A 20,362-nucleotide genomic window follows, 5' to 3' on the forward strand; every position below is an offset into this window, starting at 1 on the left:
CATAGTTTGTAGCTTGGGAACCAAGTAGCTTCCACAGCGCCAGTACAAATGACGTGATCAGTATATCTATTTGATTTATGTTGATTCAGTCATTTCAGTTGTCAACAATATTTAGTAGCATACTAAAAAAAGGAAATATTGATACGTAATGTGAAGCATTACTAACTCTAAGAGATTGACACTTGAAAATACAGCACTTAAGTGCTTTTACCTAATGGCAAAGTCAAGAAATTACACTTTCTGCCTCCTTGATTATGATTTACTAAGAGAACTTAAGTGCCTTTGGTCTGACTGGAGCAAGAAAAATACAAAAAAACATGATGCCCTGTTGTTCTTTAGCTTTCTTGCTCTCTCTCTGTGGTAAATGAACTTTGCCTTGACTTCTGCTGCTTTTTGATGTTTTGGCTCAGGGGCTTGCAATTCCCAATTCTCTCAGGCTTTATAGTAGCTTTGTAGAAAGTGAAGAGTGATCCCTTGGCAAGAGTGAGACGGTGTCGAAGACAGGTTCGAAACTGTGACCGTGTTTGTGTTTGTATGGAGGTCAGACTCAGCCAGGGGAAAAGCTATTTAGTTGAGTATTTCTAACTGACAGCCATGACAAAAATACAGAATTGAATGTAACTGCCCTAATGGTTGCCTCAGGCGTTCAAAGGGGGAGTTTATTTAAGAATTCTATATGCATTCATTTATAATAGCATTCCCAACCCCATCGCCCATGTACCACAGTAATGATAAAAGCTTTAAGCGCCAGCTGAATGTGTTTCATTTTTTTTGACAACTTCATATAAATACACAGCAAATTTGAACACACATCTTCAAGGTAAAACTGTGTGTTTAAAGTCCCACTGTGGGGAAAATCACATTTTTACTGTTGTTCATATGTGGTGTTCTTAATATGTTTTAAGAAAAGCCATGGGAAAATTCATCATGCTGAGTATTTTCTCTATAAAATTCACGTTTTAAAATCGCCTTGGTTTCCAACATCAAAAAAATGTAACCAATCACATCAACACAGTTGAACGCGTGGCTCAGTAGTTCGAGTTAGATGTTTGGATGCCGCGTAGACTCGGCGCTGAAATGATTGCAGCATCCTATCTTTATTTTTTACTCTGTTTATAAACTCTTAAAAATGCCTATTTTTCTTCAAAAATTCAACATTTTTAGCAAACTGCTGAAATAATTGCCTTTTTGTGAAGGAATTTTGTTCGAGATCAGATTCAGAATGATTATCAAAACATACACGGAGTGTAAAATTAATAAATATTTTTTTGCTTCAGTTTATTTATAAATTGGGTAATATTGGCCATCTAGTGGATAATCATGGTATTACAGATTACCATAAAAACTCACCAGGAACATGTTTTTTTCATACAAATGTTTTCTCTTAATTGACGAGATAACTCGTCAACGATGGTGAAAGAGTTTAAGATTACCCTACTGAAAAATCCAGCTAAAACCAGCATAAGTTGGTAGCTGGTTTTAGCTGGTTTAATGCAGTTTAAGCTGGTCCTCCCAGGCTGACAAAGCTGGTCATGCTGGTGGGCCAGCTGGTTTTCCAGCCTGACCAGCTAAGTCCAGCTAGACCAGCTTAAAAAGTAATCAAAACACAGCTAGACCAGCTTGCTACACCAGCTAAACCAGCTTCCTACACCAGCAAAACCAGCTAAAACCAAACTTATGTTGGTCTTAGCTGGATTTTTCCAAATGCGGAGTTGTGAAACTGATATTAGCAGTTATATGTCTGAAACTGGCGAATGTAGCATCTATTTACACATATATCTATGGTCCGCAGTGGTGCTATTGAGTAGAGGCTCAATAGTATATACAGGGGCGCCGTTAGGGGGGGTTCAGAGTATGCCAGGCATATGGGCCCATAAGTCCGCTAGGGGGCCCCACCGTCATCACTTTTCTGTTTTTTTTTATTGTACACGTTTAATTATTACCACTGTAGTAAAATGTAAAGTAAATTAATATAAAACTACTGTGAATGACTTGAATTGAGACACTTTTAAAAAAACAGCGTGCAATCATGACCTATAGATGCAATTATATATTTGGCGGTTCTGGTGGTTTTTAATTTGATTGTGCGGATATGGATATGGGTGAGTAGACAACATTTTTGTTTGGGATCAGTTTGGTGGGTTTGCAATGCAAAGTTACCACAAATAGTCGACAGCCCTAAAGTTTGGCATTTCAAGGTAAGATCTCACCTGCCACTAAAAGCGTTCATGCTGATCCGTAAACTGTATGTTTCATGAAAAATGAAAAATATTTGTGTTAATACAAAAGGACAGCAAGAGCTTTATTTAAGGAAATATTAGCATAGCGACTGCTGACAACTATTGCATTTCTAAGACGGACAATAACGTAATAGGCGGAGTTAAACAGCTACACAGCTATAGCTACACATTATGGTATGAAAATCAAACAATCCTCTAAAGGAAGGGGCCCAAAATTCTGTCTTGCATACCCCCCTTGAAACTGTTCATTGCGCCCCTGAGTATATATAGTATGCTACTATATATTATTACAAAAATGCCATTACAGTACAGAAAAAGCAAATACTTTAAAAAGTAAGCAAATAATTTCATAAGCTCATGTCTCATGGCTCATGTGCGTAAGAAGCGATGTAATAATATTTCGACGAAAACTAAAACAATACTCAATACATGTAGTAGTTTAATATGGTTATTATTGTTTGTTCAAATAACTTACAATGTGTTGAATGAGAAAGATACTGCTGACTGTGTCGGACTGCGTGAAGCTTGATGTGTCGCCATAAACAAGTCTTATAAAATTGCAGATTAAAAAAAACTCACACCAAAGGGACAGTTGTGACATTTTAAACCAGCCCCTGAAAAGTTAAAAACACAAAGTCTTGGTGAACTCCATGTACGAACACTCAACTGACTTTCCCATTGTAAAGATACTGGTATGTCTCTGTGCTTTTATATTTGCACATTGAAGACCCGTCACCTCCGATCAAATCAACAACACGAAATGATTGAATATATCTTCATATGATATATCAGGCCACTTTTTAATTTCATCCTCAAACTGGTTCATTCATGGCAAGTGTAGTAAATATTAACTGTTTAAATAATGTTTTATGAGTGCTCCCACTACACTGTTTTCTACCGGCTGGCTATTAAACCAGAAGTCTCGCACAGAAAGAGAAATGCGTCACATCATTTCCGCGTTCGAGAAAAATGTGGATAATGGTGAAAGAAGCAAAACTGGAGAAAAGGGCAGCAATTATAGATAATCTTTTTTCAAGTTGAAAGAATGGAATCAGCATTTAAAATGTTTACAGTAAATACAGATTATCTTTTTCTCAAGCCCTGACGAAGACTATATATATATATATATATATATATATATATATTCATTCTGATACATGAACATTTTAAGAAGGCGGTGATGTGGCTGCACGGTGCCTATTAACAATGCTTGAGGAAACCAGCTTGAGCTTCTCAACGCACAGCAGAGAACACAGAGGTGTGCAGACAGTTCGACTAATGCATGACACGCAGCATATATTTAAGCCCTCGTCTGATTAAAGACTCAACATTAAATTGAAATCAACAAGACAAGCTACCAGATAATTAATGCTTTGTAGTAAAACCAACATCTCACTTAGATGCGCCCATTATTACTTTTTCAACGCGCCAGCCACATCCACCACACTGAAGGCTTAGTGTTGTTTGGCAACATAATGTTCACTGTTCTGAGTTGTAAAAATCACTAATGCATAGCTCTGATCAACACTTAAAAAACACATAACCACATGCAAGTCTCACAGCAAAGCGGCACCAGAACAGCCGGCCGGTAATGAAACGGTCATTTAGTCACTAAGGTTTCTGGCTTCAAAACAGACCACAGTACTTAACAGTCAGAGATCATCAATTTAGTTTCGCTCTGACCCTCCACCATCTGTGAGAAATGAGGATTCCCCTGCATATTTGTATTGACTGCCTTGGGCCAGTGGGGGCAGTTGGAGCCGAGGGTAACATGAGTTGGGGGCGCATGCACTGAATAATGCATCTCTCAGACCAAACCTGTCATTGTGTGAAATATTGCCGGCATCATTCCTTGTGACAGAATAATGAAACATTAAAAAAGGCAGTGGAGTGCTGCATTTTTAAAAGAGGGCTTCAGAGCCGTACAGATGAAATGAGCGAATGGAGGAGGGGACGCCTGTCGTGTGTTTGTGAATGGATGTTTCTGTGCTGGTGGTTTCCTACTGTAAGGATATAAAATCAAAAGTTTGTATTGAATATGTTAAACAACCCAGATTATGGATCCAGTAATCAATCCTAATGGTCAAGAATGAGTTATTTGCATAAGATGTGAGGAGTACTAATGAAAAATTCAATGAATGTGTCTGGCATTTTTTCTAGTAAATGTGGATTTATTAATCAGGTAAATTCACTTTAATGGCATTGAAAAGGCAATCTTGAAACCTTAAATGCCTTGTTTTCACAAAATAATGTTACTTTAGTGACTTCATTGGTATTTAATACATTTGGCAATCTTTGGCTGCAAAACCCTCAAGTGCATGCAAGCATTTTTAGGAAAAAAATCCACTTCTTTGGACAAGACGTAGTAAACAGTTGCAAAGATGCAACTAGAAACATTGCAAAAAATACATGTAAAAATGAAAAAACTGAAGCACACATTAAGGGCGCTATTATCCATGTGAATGCCACATTCGAGTTGAATTCAGGTCCAAGTGGTCTCACAACGGATTTAAGTTTGAATGTGATCCATGGTCGCTTCGCGTGCAGTTGTTTATCGAATTCATCTTCTGTGCACTTAGAGGACTTTGCTGAAAATATTAAATTATTGTAGGATTTCTGAATGGCCTGAGGCTGAGATTTAAAGCAAAGGTAGTTGATAAACATACAATACATGATGAGAGTATTTAGTTAATATCATTATCTCACTTTTGACAGAGGAGGTGTTTTAACAACCTTTGCATCTGAGCTCCTCGTGTTTCTTGAAAAAAAAAAAAACTTAAATTTAGCAATTCTCTCATCACTTGCTATCATTAAATTGCATTATGTATTATCAATATAATTGGCCATCCGCCATCCTGCTTTCCAAATATCACTATATCAGCCATTAAAAGACCCACATCGGCCAAAAATGTTTGCCAAAAATGCACTCAAAGACACAGCCATGCTAACTTAAAAGATTCCTCGTAAGTCTGAATAAATTAAATGTAAATTTTTTGTGCCACTGTATTTTAACACCATGCCGAATTTATGGCCGCCTGATAAATCCAGCGGACCGTCCTCACAATATTACAGAAATCAATACACATAGCAAACACAAAACTAAACTCCTCTGGATTATAAGATCCATTTCAATTCAGTTTTTATCTGACAAAACAAAAGCTTTTATGACAACTGTAAGATATTTATCTCCACTCCAATACAAAAGCTCAGTCCAGGCTTTGTTCTACAGGGAACTTTAAGCTTTTAATCGTTCCCTTTCTTGGTTGGATGTCTGATGATACTTCACGTGCATGAAAATGAAACACCCCCCCCCCAGCAGTCCACCATGTACACGCTCAACAATAAGCACAAACTAGATTTACACTGCCTTTCACTCTCTCTTTCTTCACATTTATATTTAAAGGGGACAATTCACAAGACTTTAAGATGTAACATAAATCTTTGTTGTCCCCAGAGTACATATGTGAAGTTGTAGCTCAAAATTTCATTTAGATAATTTATTATAGCATGTTAAAATTGCCACTTTGTAGGTGTGAGCAAAAATGTGCCATTTTGGGTGTGTCCTGTTATATGCAAATGAGCTGATCTCTGCACTAAATGGCAGTGCCGTGGTAGGATAGTGCAGATTAAGGGGCGGTATTATCCCCTTCTGATATCACAAGGGGAACAAAATTTCAATGACCTATTTTTTCACATGCTTGCAGAGAATGGTTTACCAAAACTAAGTTACTGGGTTGATCTTTTTCACATTTTCTAGGTTGATATAAGCAATGGGGACCCAATATAGCACTTAAACATGGAAAAAGTCTGATTTTCATTATATGTCCCCTTTAAGAGTTTAGTACTTAAATTATGCTTGCATAATTCTATAAGCATATGTATAATAGTATTAATAAATTTTATTGCTGGGCAAAGATTAATCGCGATTAATCGCATACAAAATAAAAGTGATTTTTTGCATAATATATGTGCGTGTACTGTGTCTAATTATTGTGTATATTTAACCGCACACACATTCATATATTCATTTCAGAATTGTTCTACTTATATATCATTTTTTTACATTTATTTTTAATATAGAATATATAAAAATATATATAAATATATATAAACATGTAAATGTTTCTTAAATACATACATGAATGTGTGTGTATTTATTTATACCTAATAATTACACACAGCACATACTCATATATTATGCCAAAAATCACTTTTATTTTGAATGCGATTAATCGCGATTAATCTTTGCCCAGCACTAATAAATATCAGTCATGTGACTTTTTATGTCATTCCAGTTGCTTGCCACCATCTTAAGTAACTACTGAGTACCAGTAGGCTACTGACAAGCATTGGCTAGCTTGTTACGATTTATGGATTTCTTAGCTTTTACTGTCTATGACTTTTACGGAAACGAGAAATGGCTACGAAAGACAACATTTTGCACCTCAACTGTCATGAAAAGAAACGCTAAATATCTTGGTTAGGGTGTGATGCCTACTCGATTCCTGATGCGTTCCTCCAGCTGCTTTCCGCTGCTACCGAACCACCACTATTTTTACAACACTAAGAAGGCGCGACACAACATGATACTTTGCTCGAAGTATCACCTGGATCTCTACACATGAACGCAAGCATTGAGAACATTGTTTGTGTACACTGAGTTTACTAAAAAGAAAGCTTTTGAATAACTGACTTTGGCTGTTATGGTGTCCGCTCGCTATCTTTGCCAGACATAAACAATCGATTTCCAAATGCGAATGAATGAATCTCATATGAGGCTCCTTTTTCAAATAGAAGATCAATATTGTTTTTTACTTGCGACAAAACAACAAATCATCTGTCCATTTATATGGAACTATGCTTTAGGAGCTATCCATCTTTACTCTCCTCCCTCCTTACGTCACATTCTGAGATCGATACATCTTGACTGGCAAGATGGCGGTGAGCGTACACCAAAAGTTGTCAGTTGTCCATAACCTTCTTTTTAGTAAACTCTGTGTTCACAAACAATGTTCTCAATGCTCGAGTTCACTTGTAGAGACACAGGTGATACTTTGAGCAAAGTATCATGTTGCATCGAGCCTTCTTAGTGTTGTAAAAATAGCGATTTTGATGCTCACAACATATTAAAGGCATAGCTTCTAGTTATTTTGCGACCCAAAATGGCGGAAGACAAGTTTGAGATGTGAGTGACGTCAGCTGATATTCATGAATAGACTTTGTCAGTGTCTTGTCATAGCTGGAGGTGTGGTGTGAGGCGGAGTCGGCGTAGGGAAAACAATTAATTCCCCACATAGCCTACATAAAAAATACTACTGCTGCTCGACAAAACAAGATATAAAGAACAATTGAGGTGTATTGAAAATCTAACTTTTCCCTTTAAATACGTTTAATGCTGTACATATGAACTGGTATGTCCTAAGGCAATGACAAAATTTGCATACAGAAGATATAAGCATTCAAAACTTACGTGCACGTACAATAAAAAAAGTCTAGAATTTTGATGATGTCATCCTACCCTTTAGCTTGCCATCCAATTTCCTGTCCAATCAAATACTCTCTAGATGCTGAGGCGTGTACATCACACGGAATCTGTGCTTGAAATCACACGCGCCTGACACTTATTAATACATTTACTACTTCTTATATGAGGAATGGCACATAGTCCACTATGTAGGGGACAAGAGACGATTCAGATTGTTTACAGTTCAGTGGGCCTTTAAAGGATTAGTCAATTTTCTTTTAAAAAATCCAGAAAATGTACTCACCACCATGTCATCCAAAATATTGATGTCTTTCTTTGTTCAGTCGAGAAGAAATTATGTTTTTTGAAGAAAACATTCCAGGATTTTTCTCATTTTAATGATCTTTAATAGACCCCAATACTTGCAGTTTCAACGCAGCTTCAAAAGACTCTAAACGATGGCAAAATAAAAAATATGCACTTTAATCCACAACTTCTTTTCTTCCACCGGCTGTGTGACGAGCCAACGCGACCTCACATACTTGCGTAATGACGTCGAAAGGTCACGTGTTACATATATAAAACGCACATTTGCGGACCATTTTAAAGAATAAACTGACACAAAGACATTAATTAGTATCATTCGACATACAACAACGTCGGAAAGGTCCTCTTTCTCCACACTTGTAAACACTGGGGCGTAGTTTCACATGTCATCACATCAAGAGGTCCGGAGTGACATATTACTTAAGGTCGCGCTGGTGCGTCACAGGATCAGCGGAAGACGAGAAGTTGTGTTTAAAATGCATATTTTTTTATTTTTCTTGCCAAAAATCGTTTCGCTAGATAAGACCTTTATGCCTCGTTTGGGATCGTTTAGAGTCCTTTGAAGCTGCATTGAAACTTCAATTTTAAACTTACGTGTTGAGGTCCATTAAAGTAAATTAAAATGAAAAAAAAATCATGAAATGTTTTCCTCAAAAAATATAATTTCTTCTCAACTGAACAAAGAAAGACATCAACATTTTGGATGACATGGTGGTGAGTAAATTATCTAGATTTTTTTTTAAAGAAAATTGACTAATCCTTTAAAGGTAGTATAGGCGATTTCATAGAGACTAGCCATACCAAGCTAGCTTTAAAAGCATAAACTTCTACTCTCCCAAAAGCCATGCCTCCTCCAAAACACCTGAACTATGCTTTTATCTATTTCTTTATCCAAACAATGGCAACAATACTAAAATTTCAATGTAATTAAAACATTTCACCCAATATTTCAATGTGCCATGTGTATTTTACTTATATTCAGCGGTTAGCAAAACTCCTAATATAAGTCTCCTGTGTGCTGTGTGTCACAGAATAGCTGCCCTTTCGTGAGGTTTCTTAAAGATTAATATGCTACCTAAGAAGGTAGATCCCTATCTGGTCATTTTGCAGTTCACTATGTGTTAGAACAGAACTCCAAAGTGAATTAAGGTAACAGAAGTACTGATGAAAAATTTACACCAAATCCAAACTAATTAAAACAGCATGTGGGAAACTGTTCAGTTAAGTGTTGCCAAGTATTGTGGCCAGAGCCACATTTATTCATTTTTTTTTCAAACCAATTATGCCCTACGTGGCGCTTGACTACAGTATGTTAATTAAACAACACTGATATTGCATTAAGCTAGATATAAATTTAAAAGTGTGTGCGTGGTTAACTAATTCGTCAGCCTCTTTGCAAGTCAAATCACTTACTAATAGCTTGCAATTCACTTTGAAAAACAAGACAGATTGGTACTATTGTTTATGAATAGATTACCAATGGTTAAAAACCATTATCCAAGTAACTGAACTACTGTATTGTTTCATCACAATGGCCGAAACCAGTGCAAAATCCTTACTTTCGTTTGTGTTTTTGCAGATTTTTGTTGATGTTGTGTTTTTGCATCAAGTCGCATAAAAGCGTTGCATCAATCTGCATCAAAGCTCATTTTACATTTTATAGAGCACAGCAATGAAATCACTAATTCAAAAAAAGCCAATATTTATGTTTGAAAATGTACAGGCAAGCAATATTTTACACCGCTTTGGTACCGCATGCACACGTGCCATCGCTTAACATGAGTGCGGGCTGGTGTAATGTATTTTGTTTCAGGAGCTGAATACACCTCAGATGCTGACGATTCATTTTCACTCTTTTTCATTTGCGTAGCTGTCATGATTTCACTTTCAGCCGGCTTTGTATTAAGGCTTCATTTCCAATGACATCTATATCATTTAGGGCCTTCCATCAGTGCGCGAGCAGTCAAATGACCGGAGACGAGCCCCAAGGGAAGCATCACATACAACTCACATAATGGCAAACGATGCTTGTGAGAGAGGTCCAGATTCCCCATAACAGTTAAACTGACAGTTACATTTACAAGAAGAGGCTTTCTTGTCCTGGTTTCAATGCCATTACTTCAAAACACTATAGCCTTATTTGTACAGAACCAAGATGGTGATTTGCCTTTCATTTAACAGAGTCCTGAGATAAGAGCCAGAAAAAGTTTGGAGTTGTTTTCTTATTTCAAACTTTCAATGTAATTTCCTACAAAAGCTTGGATATTACAATCAAAGGTTGTTTACAGACATTTTAAGGGTCTCTTTAGAAAACAGCAGGTCAAGGATTCTGGGTAAGACCCAACCTACTGAGAAAATCAGCAATTGCTTTGAAATCTAAACAACAAATTAGTGATTTTTAAGCCTAGCTACACTTTCAAAAAAATGAAGGTTGTTCGGTTAAATGGGTTTAAATTAACCTATTCTACTGTAGGTGTGCTGGGTTGTATCAAACCATGGTTGGGTCAAATATTAACATTTTCTAGGTTAATTTAACCCAGCAGTTGGGTTTGAATGATGTGAGTCATTATGAACCCGTTTAATGTCCACAAAGGATCTTTTCGAAAATGTTTTGTTTTTCTACATTTTTCTCCAGGCGTGATCTCTTTTAAACTGGATGTTTGTCTCCATCTCATCTCTGTGCACTGATACAGGGATGCTGAAACTGTGTTTTATCTTACTTCCTTTAACAGGAAGCTTTTGAGTATAAGAGAGAGGGGAGGAAGCTAGTTGCTAAGTTACACACCTCCTGATTTGGAAGCAGCAAATCCAAGGATATAAATTAATACAGGGAGACTTGTATACATTTGCATAATCCAGATCAGACTCCAACTGTTTGCTGGTCATATGATTTTCACACTTGAAATGAAAGTGGATGAGTTTCCTGTGTACAACACCCACTATAGGTCAGGATTCACATGGAAGTGGTTGTATTTCTAAAGCAGTTTTAATGCCGCATGTTGTGTGTATATAATCCATTTTGTGTGTAGGGATGGGTATCGTTTACACTTTCGATATCAGTATTGATAGCGATACAGATTATCAATTCCAGTTCTTATCGATACTGCTATCCATGCTACTCTCTATAATTTGGTGCAAAAAGACAATTTAATACAGCGTATTGCCCCAAATTTTTTTTTTTTTACATATTTTCTGTTTTCAGTATAGATTTAGATTAATGCCATCACCTCAATCATCATACACATACACATTAAGAGTGGTGTTTTTGGCTATTTTCTTTTACACAGTCCACATCCTCTGACTGGCTAACCCTATGCTAATTTACAGAAAAATGCTTATATATCTAAACAGTAAATAACAACATTGCAATGACTAACTTTTAGGACTAGTCTTAGTAGTTTTTCCAACCGGCCACAGCAGTGCAAGTATAGCGCCCCTAGCTTAGCCGTGGTGGGAGGATTTTTGGATATCACACGCAAAGATATGTATAAAGGTTAGATGGGTTATGGCGGAGTCTCTAACGTCATCGCCTGTCGGCCATCTTACCTCAGACAGCTCGCTCACTCGTAGCATTGAGTTTAATGGTGCAGGTACTTTTAAATGACCATAACTTGCTCAATTTTCTACCGATTTTCAAACGGTTTGGTTTCTTACAAACATTATTAACGTGGCTATAATTCTGGATGCTTTAACATGATTCATTAAAATTATTCATTAAGTAAGTAGTGTCATAGGTACATCTCTGACGTTTATAACAAACCAAACCGTTTAAAAATCGGTAGAAAATTGAGCAAGTTATGGTCATTTAAAAGTACAGGCTCCATTAAACACAATGCTACGAGTGAGCGAGCGCCCTGTGGTAAGATGGCCGCCAAATGCGGACGTTCCACTCAATTGGCCGGCAGCACGGGCAAGACATCTAGCCTTTATACATATCTATCATCACACGCACGTCAGTCAAGCATTGGCTACGTAATGACATCATTCAGGGAAGCAAAATGATAAGCAGCAGCTTCTACTTCGCTATTTTAACGCCAATGAATACGGAAAAAACAACGCAAGTATTGTTAACAGGATCGTTTTTCCTGAAGCTTATCGATAGTCTGGTACCGACTCAATTACTTTTCAGTCCAAAAAATACCATTTCACGATACCTATCCCTAGTTATGTGTACCTCTCTCTGGTGTTCTTATACATGTATACGGCACTAAAAGTATCACACATGAGATTATTTTGCATTTTCCCTACTACAAACAAAAAGTTTCATCAAACTCAATGTCGAAGCAACTTACATAATGCATGCCACCTTTTGTTGACAGACCTATTTTAAACACCTTACGCTGTGTTCCAAAGCAGATTTAGTGCAGCACTTCAGTATACTTCAGTCTTTGCTTTGTGTTTTTAAATGTGGTAAAGCTGCATCCAGGTTTGTTTGGTATTTTCAGGTACCTACCGAACTCCCTGGGTACAGAGATAGCGTACACACAACTCTGTCCTGTTGTGTAGTTCCTTGGGAAATTGGGTGACAGGACCGTTCCCTCTGTTCCAGTAGAGCGACTTCCACACGGCGCTGTTCACACAAACATCCACACGCAGACACATTTAAAGATTGGAGTTAACAGCTTAAACAATCGTGATAAAACTGTTTCTGATATACCAATCTCAACCTAAGCGATCTTGGCTAGTGAGGAATTGAGAAGAACCATTTTGACATGTAAGCCACATTTATACTTTGATCATCAGCAGCGGGCCAAAATTGTTATAATTTTGCTTTCAGGTACAGCAAATACTTCTAACACAGCTTAGAGTTTTGTCATGACTGGGTTCAAACGCTTTCAGGGTACCTGTGCTGTACAATTTAGATTAAATTTGTGTTATCTTGCCCTTCTAAATACTGAGTCTATATTTAAGATTCTGGAGTCCTTTGTGCATGAAGAGAAAACAAGACATACTACTTGATTAAATGTCAAATAATGACAAGTCTTTGAATAACAATGGATAATCTAAATTAAAGCATTTTGCAGGAAAACATGTAAGAGTTTAAAGAAAAATACCACCTTTTTCAATATTTTACTATGTTCTTACCTTAACTTAGATGAATTAATAGTAATACACACCTATGTTTTTTCAATGCATGCCCTTCATCTTTGTACAGCGTGTCGTGAATGTGTTAGCATTTAGCCTACACCAGTAAGTATGGTGGCACAAAATAAAATGTGGCAATTTTTTAAGTTGATAAAAATGAGTTTGCAGCACTTCGACCACGGCGCACAGTTACATCATCACTCCTGACTCCTCCACCTCTCGCTCAAACTTCTGTGCCTGAGGTCCAAAATCGCCACGTTTTATTTTGTGCCACCATACTTACTTGTGTAACTACTCATGTAACAGTCTTTAAATAGGGAAAACATGGAAGTGTTTGGTGGCTTCTATATTCATCCATGTTTGGATCCTAAGGAATGAATGGGGCTAGGCTAAATGCTAACACATTCACGATGCGCTGTACAAAGATTAAGTGCACTCATTGAATAAAGATAGTTATGTATTAAATCGTCTAATTTGAGGCAAGCACATAGTAAAATATTGAAAAACGGTGGTGTTTTCCTTTAAGCAGGTTTTCAAGATATGTGGACTTCACCTTGACAGCTGGGTAGTCCTCTATTCCAGCCAGGCCTGCCATCATCTCCCATGATGCAGGTAAGCGTGGAATAACCCTGGAGGACATAGCCTGCTTCACAGTAGAAGGTCACAGTAGAGCCCAGCTTGTAGTCACTGCCCAGCCGAGTCCCATTCATCACATTACCGGGATCGAAGCATGACTCCCTCAGCTTGGCTGGGAAAGAGAAGTTACAGGAACAGCAAAGACTTTAAAATTTCTGGGTTTTACTTTCAGGATAGTCAGTTTCCCGGACAGAGATTAGCTTAAGTCAGGACTAGGCCTTATTTTAATTAGAAAATATAACTAGTTTTAACAAACACGCCTTACTAAAAACATTACATGTGTGCATTTTGAGGCTAAACAAAGGGCACTGATGTATTTTAAGATATGTGAGTGCAAGCTGTTTTCAGTTTGGAGAGCTCTTAAATTTATTTTAGTCTAGGACTAGTCTAATCCCTGTCTGGGAAACTACCACTTTTACCATATTTTACTTGTATACAAATGTACTTCACAACAGTGTGTGCTTTCCTGACTAGAAAACATATGTCACGTTTTAAGCCATTCAGAGCAAATACATAAATATCGAGGTATTAATATATCAAATACCATCAAAGGGGTGTAAAATATTTAGCTGTAATTGTCTGGTAACATTGTTTAGCCCTAACAGGCAGTCATTCAGATATCGTGTGCACACAGACATTTTCCTTTAAAAAGAGATGAAGCGTTAGCATGAAATCAAAATGGATTACATTTTAAATAAATTCTCCTGCTTGTGCAGGATTCTTTAATCCATCATAAAATAATAACTTAATTAAGGTCTTTGATGTAAGGTTCATGCAGACACCGACAGTACCTTTGTACTCCAAGTGGAAGCCGGTATAGCTGACGGATCCATCACTACGGAAGGCCAGATACATGGTGTTGGAGCTGCTCTCGATCCGCTCGGGAAGCTTGCTGTCCTGAAAGCTCCCTATCAATGGACTGTTGCTGTCTGGGCCATCGTAGATATACACAAAGTCGTAGTTGGGCTCTATGCTGAAGCTATAGATGAACATGGAAGAAAATGGAAGACTTATTTTAGTATAAAGGAATCAAAAGCTAAATAATTGAGTCACCTTTGTAGACAGCAGCATAAAGTTAAAAGGTTACGAGAAGGTGCAGTAAGTAGTAAACACACACTGCAAGTCGTGATAACACACAAACCCGGAGCAGTGGGCAGCTAACACTGCAGTGCAAGTTGTGTAGCAAGTGGTGTTCATGGGCCAGTCGTTAGACTCGAACCAGCGACCTTCAGGTTACGAGATTTATGTACAGTGAGAACAATGGGTCGCTTTCACTAATAATTGCGTAAGTTTTTCGTATTTATACGCAAACTTGAACTTCTTGCGAAAACTTTTCATCTAATTCACAACATGTGCGTACCCACATGAGTTTGTTCTTATACTTGTTCTTAAGTTAGTGAATTTGGAGTGTTCTACATGAGTGGCCATGTGCACCAGGTTGGTCATTTGCATAAAACACACCCAAATCAGTTCCATATAAGGGTTTTCCGAAGCGCGTTTTGCTTTGCATTTCTTATTTGGGAGGTTTTGCTGTCGCTGGAGGAAGCCAGTGCTGTGTGTCCACTGGAGTAACATTAAATAAGTATTGGTGTCCACTGGAGTAACATTAAATAAGTATTGGATGCATTAACAAATATGACATTAAATTAGTGCTGGGAAAAGATTAATCGCGATTAATTGCATACAAAACAAAAGTAATTTTTGTCATAATATATGAGTGTGTGCGGGGTGTAATTATTATGTATATATAAATACACACACATTCATGTATGTATTTAAGAAACATTTACATGTGTATGTGTGTGTGTGTGTGTGTGTGTGTGTGTGTGTGTGTATATAAATTTATTTTTACATTTTTTATTTAAATTTTTAATTTATTTTAGTCTAGGACTAGTCTAATCCTTGTCCGGATTAGACCGCCCCTAATTAATATATAAATAAAGAAAAAATTATATCTAAATAAAAAATTATATATAAAAAATAAATAATATAAAAAATATATAAAATATTATATAAAAAAAATCTGAAATGAATATAAACATAATATAATATACATAATAATACACACAGTACTCACACATATACTAAGCAAAAAAAACTTTTTTATATGCGATTGATCGCAATTTATCTTGCCCAGCACTACATTTAATTATTATGACAGACACGCGAATCTGTATCTAAAATAGAACAGACAGGAGATCAAGTGATTGATGTTTGGACTATTCATTACATTTACATAACGTTCACATTAAGCAGCACGCTTTCATATAATGATTTAAAAATTGAGGAAGAAAAGAGTGAAGATTTGTCATTATCTTCTTTATAGGTGTAGAAAAAAATAAGTAGGCTATAATAATGTATAATATAATGTATATAATAATAATATAGATCATGTATAATAATATATAATACAGAAAATATTATGATATAAAATACAATCATGTACAATCATTATTATAAACATTATAATTACAGCCTAGTATTTAATTATAGCGTATGTGATTATTGCGTACGATTGGTTTTGGGTTTCTTGAAATTTCGATACGAAAGTTTTTGTTTATCACGAATTGTTTGTGAAAACCTCCATACGCACATCTCATGCACAAATGTTTGCGTACGCATGATTAATAAATAAGACCTATTGAGTTTATTTTTATGAGTTTGTCGACTACAAAACAAAACAAAGTCTTTGAATTTTGGTATTTAAAAATGATAAGAGCTAATCTTAGTAATGCCTAATATTTAGTATTATAAATCTATTTCCCTCTAGCATAAATTTTGCATCTTGGTTTCAAAGACTATAAAATCTGCATGTTACTAATTATATTGAGGCAAGTTTCACATGCGTTTTAAATGTTGTAGTTTTAGTATTTTATAATTTTTTATTGGCCAAAACATATATAGTTTTTAATATTATAGCATAATATTTTCGTGTTTCCTTTTAACATTTAGCTGCTTCATAAATTGTTTATCACAACCATTTTACTTTTGCTTTGTGACAGCTTCCCCTTATAGGGTGACAACATTCCCTACTAATGAGGCTTGGTGTCACAAAACCGTTTCTTGCAGCTGAAACATTAAGGTATTTTCCTATGCAGTGCTTTATTTAAAAAAATAAACCTACCGTGAGAAATATACACTGGAGTAAAAAGCGTAACAACCCCCACCTGTTAGTACAACAGGCTAAACTCAGCCTCTGTATTCTCTGCAGGGCCTGCATGTCTGTGCTCCATTAGGATGCATAAATACACACGAGTTAAATGCCACCAATGCATTCGGATAGCTTAAAACTCTGAATGAAAAAACAGCTAAAAGGCAGTATCTGCTGTGCTCAGAGGTTCCTGAGACAGAAAGCCACACAGATAAACGTGATAAGGTCTCACCCATCAGTGGAGTCATTTGCATGAGATGGATTGTGACAGGATCAGATGTGCGTTACCTTTTTTCTATTATGCAGAAGGAGAATGCTAAGCATGCCTGCCACACTTCACTGCGTCACAGTCTACTGCTTAAGGGGTTAGTTTGTAGTATAATGCATACAAGGGATAAGATCCTTTACTGCACATTAAAAAAGCCATTAATTTTGGATAAACAGATGCATTGTTTTTTCCTACTTTATACTTTCTGTAGCTGTCAATCACAAAACAATTATTTGTGTAGTAATCAGGTTGAGAGCAGAAAATGTACTGTTAGTAAACAAAGTCAATACAAGTTAAGCTTAACAACTGCAGTTTTGCATTTTTTTTAAGGGTTGGCGTCCTGGTATTGTTCATTTCCAATTTCGTTATGGGCATATTTCATACCGTAGATTTTTTTTTTTTTAAAGGAAAAGAAGCCAGTAATGGACTGTGTAATGAAAGTCTTTGAGATGGAACCGAATGAGATCTATTTATTAGAAACCTGTTTGAGACATTGCCCCTTTGGCGGACCTCCAACGTGCCTATTTGCTTGAAGAGGACGAAATTTAAACAAGAGAAGGGCTACTACAGATTTCAAGCCAACCGAGAAAACGACACCAGCTGCTATTCTATATAAAAACAAAGTCCTTTATCATATTCTTTGTGGCTGATGTATGGCTTTAGATATCAGCTTTGAAGGTTTTGAAAAAATATAAATGCATTTACCCACTGAATGCCACAAAACAGACCCAAATGGCAGATTTTGTTGTGATAAATGTTGTAGATTTTGACACATCGGATGACTGCTAGATTGGTTTTGAGTTATTGTTGTCATTAGACTGACTGCTCTTGGATGATGAGTCAAAGAGAAGAGAAAGTTTAGAGGTTCAACAGTCACCAATATTTCAAAGTCAGCGATGCAGTGTTGTAAGAAAGAGAAAGAGAAAAATCCAGGCTGAAGTCTCATGATCTAATTGCTGTATGAGATTAAGACCATCAAAGCAATCTTATTCATGGCTTCTTAACACTGATTTCAATCTTTGACATGGCCTTACTCAGTCAATATTAAAGAAATCAAGGTTACATTTTTAACGTTCTTTACATTATGTAAGATGATTTTATGTAGAAAACATAAAAATGACTTTAGCTGCATGTTAAAGGCGGGGTAAATGATCTCTGAAAGCAAATGTTGATATTTAAAAATCACCTAAACAAACACGCCCCTGGAATCTGGACCTTCTTTTGATAAACCCGCCCCATACATACGCAACCCAGACAATGATGTCGTTTAGTAGACACGCTCCTTACTGCTGATTGGCTACAAGTGTGTTCTGGTACTTGGCCCGACTCCCTTTTCCAAAGTGTTTTTCAAAAAAATCATGCACCCCGCCTTTAATAAACGTTTTATGTTTATTTTATGTTAATATAATGTTTGCGACTAATTTGCAAACACCTGCACTGTCAGAGAAATTATTAAAAAAATGGCCCCCAGTCACTGGGGCGGTACCGTTTAAAAAAGTGCATCTGAAGAGGTCATATTAGTAACTAAATGGGTCATTCTACAGAAAAGGTGGAATTCGGGTGATGGAAATCTGCTTAAATGAACTTCTTTCAACATAGAAGCATTATATATATAATAGCATTAATCTATGAATCCGCAAAACGGGGAGCTTAATCCATGTTTAACCTTTTAAGACATTTTAATAAAGAATCCATGACGTTGTATCTTCAATACCTGACAAAATGAGAATATAATAATAGATAATGAATATGATAAAACTTATAAACTTAAACATTTTTTCCATCTTGTTTTGTTTTTATGCTTTTATGTTGGTCAGTTAAAGGAATAGCGCTTAGGAAGTACTCATTAGAGACGTAACACCAATGACGGTAACACAAATGACAGTAACACCAATGACGTTAACAATGACAATTTACAGAAACAAACGAACATTTTAACAAGCATTTCCACCTTTTTTGTAGAACGACCCTAATGGTACACATTGGTACCAAATGTATATACGTCTGTATCTAAATGGTACATATTAAGGCATTTTTAAAGGGTACTGCCCCAGCTTGGGATCATTTTGCTCATTCATTTCTGACACTGTGTGTACAAACTTTCTGTTTCCTTTACACAGCTGGCAGAAAAAAGGTATAAAAGTTGTCACTGGGACAGTTCACTTTAAAAAGATCCTAATTTGTACCATTTAGGTACAGATATGTACCTCTGAGGTAGCAGTACTATAAGTACAGTACTGTGCAAAAGTCGTGGCCACCACCATTGTTTTAGAAGTTTTAATATCCATCCATATTTATTTTTCAAACTGTTTTATAAAGATACTAACAGAAATTACAGGAAATATGTAAAAAAAAAAATAATAATTTTCAGGAATAAATGTCTTCTTGTGTTTAGTGTGACCTCTCTTGGCACTAAACACATCTTGAGCGTTTTTGAGCAGAATTAAGTAAAAAGACTTTTATTTAGGTTTAACAGATCCTGCAGTTTCCTGCTATTGCTCAAGTGGAAGGGGAGTTTACCCTTAAAACTTGACACATCAGTTTACATTTTTATACTGTTTTTAATACTATATACACATTTTCTGTATTTTCTGGTTGTTTTCTAATAAAGAGACTGAGAAATAATTATTATTTATGATCACTATACAATTGCAAATCTACTTCTATCTAATAGTAGCATGCTGGCCTAAGATTTTTGCACAGTACTGTAGCTTTAGGCCAGGAACAAATGTGTACCTTAAAGGTACCAATATGCACCTTGTAGGTACAAAAGTATACTTTTCAAAAGGTACCGCCCCAGTAACAACTTTTGTCCCTTCATGTACCTTTTTCTAAGAGTGTGGATATGCCATCTTTTTGCAATGGCCTTCATTGACAATAATAACAATCTTAAAACCTCAGCATTTCTTCTATCGACTTTGCACGCGGATGCTGATAAAAATTATACGGCCTTATGCCTGGACAAGACCCTCATGACACCCTTTGATCCAGGAAAGGTATTGCGTTCTAGCGCTACCATTAGCATTAACACGGAGGGTGGGCCACAGCAACTGTCAAACACCTACAGCATTCCAATTTAACCCACCCTGACCCTGCCTGGAAGGAGAACCCCGGTAGCACCTCCGGCATCGCCTCGCGATGGCTAAATGAATAATGGACATAATTAGCAACATGATTGGACTGTGAAGGAA

The 20,362-nt window shown here is 36.5% G+C and overlaps 1 protein-coding gene across 1 annotated transcript in view; it reads right to left on the reverse strand.

Annotated features, from left to right (window-relative positions):
- csmd3b (CUB and Sushi multiple domains 3b) overlaps window positions 1-20,362 on the reverse strand; it is a 507,791-nt gene that overhangs the window by 122,010 nt on the left and 365,419 nt on the right. Inside the window, exons 29-31 of the mRNA XM_073858336.1 lie at window positions 14,544-14,731; window positions 13,670-13,864; window positions 12,485-12,601 (exon numbers count right to left, since the gene is read on the reverse strand). Of these exons, the coding sequence (XP_073714437.1) occupies window positions 12,485-12,601; window positions 13,670-13,864; window positions 14,544-14,731 (500 nt within the window). The remainder of the gene's footprint in view (window positions 1-12,484; window positions 12,602-13,669; window positions 13,865-14,543; window positions 14,732-20,362) is intronic.

Source organism: Misgurnus anguillicaudatus, chromosome 20 (genome assembly GCF_027580225.2).
Source record: "Misgurnus anguillicaudatus chromosome 20, ASM2758022v2, whole genome shotgun sequence".
Lineage (NCBI taxonomy): Eukaryota > Metazoa > Chordata > Actinopteri > Cypriniformes > Cobitidae > Misgurnus > Misgurnus anguillicaudatus.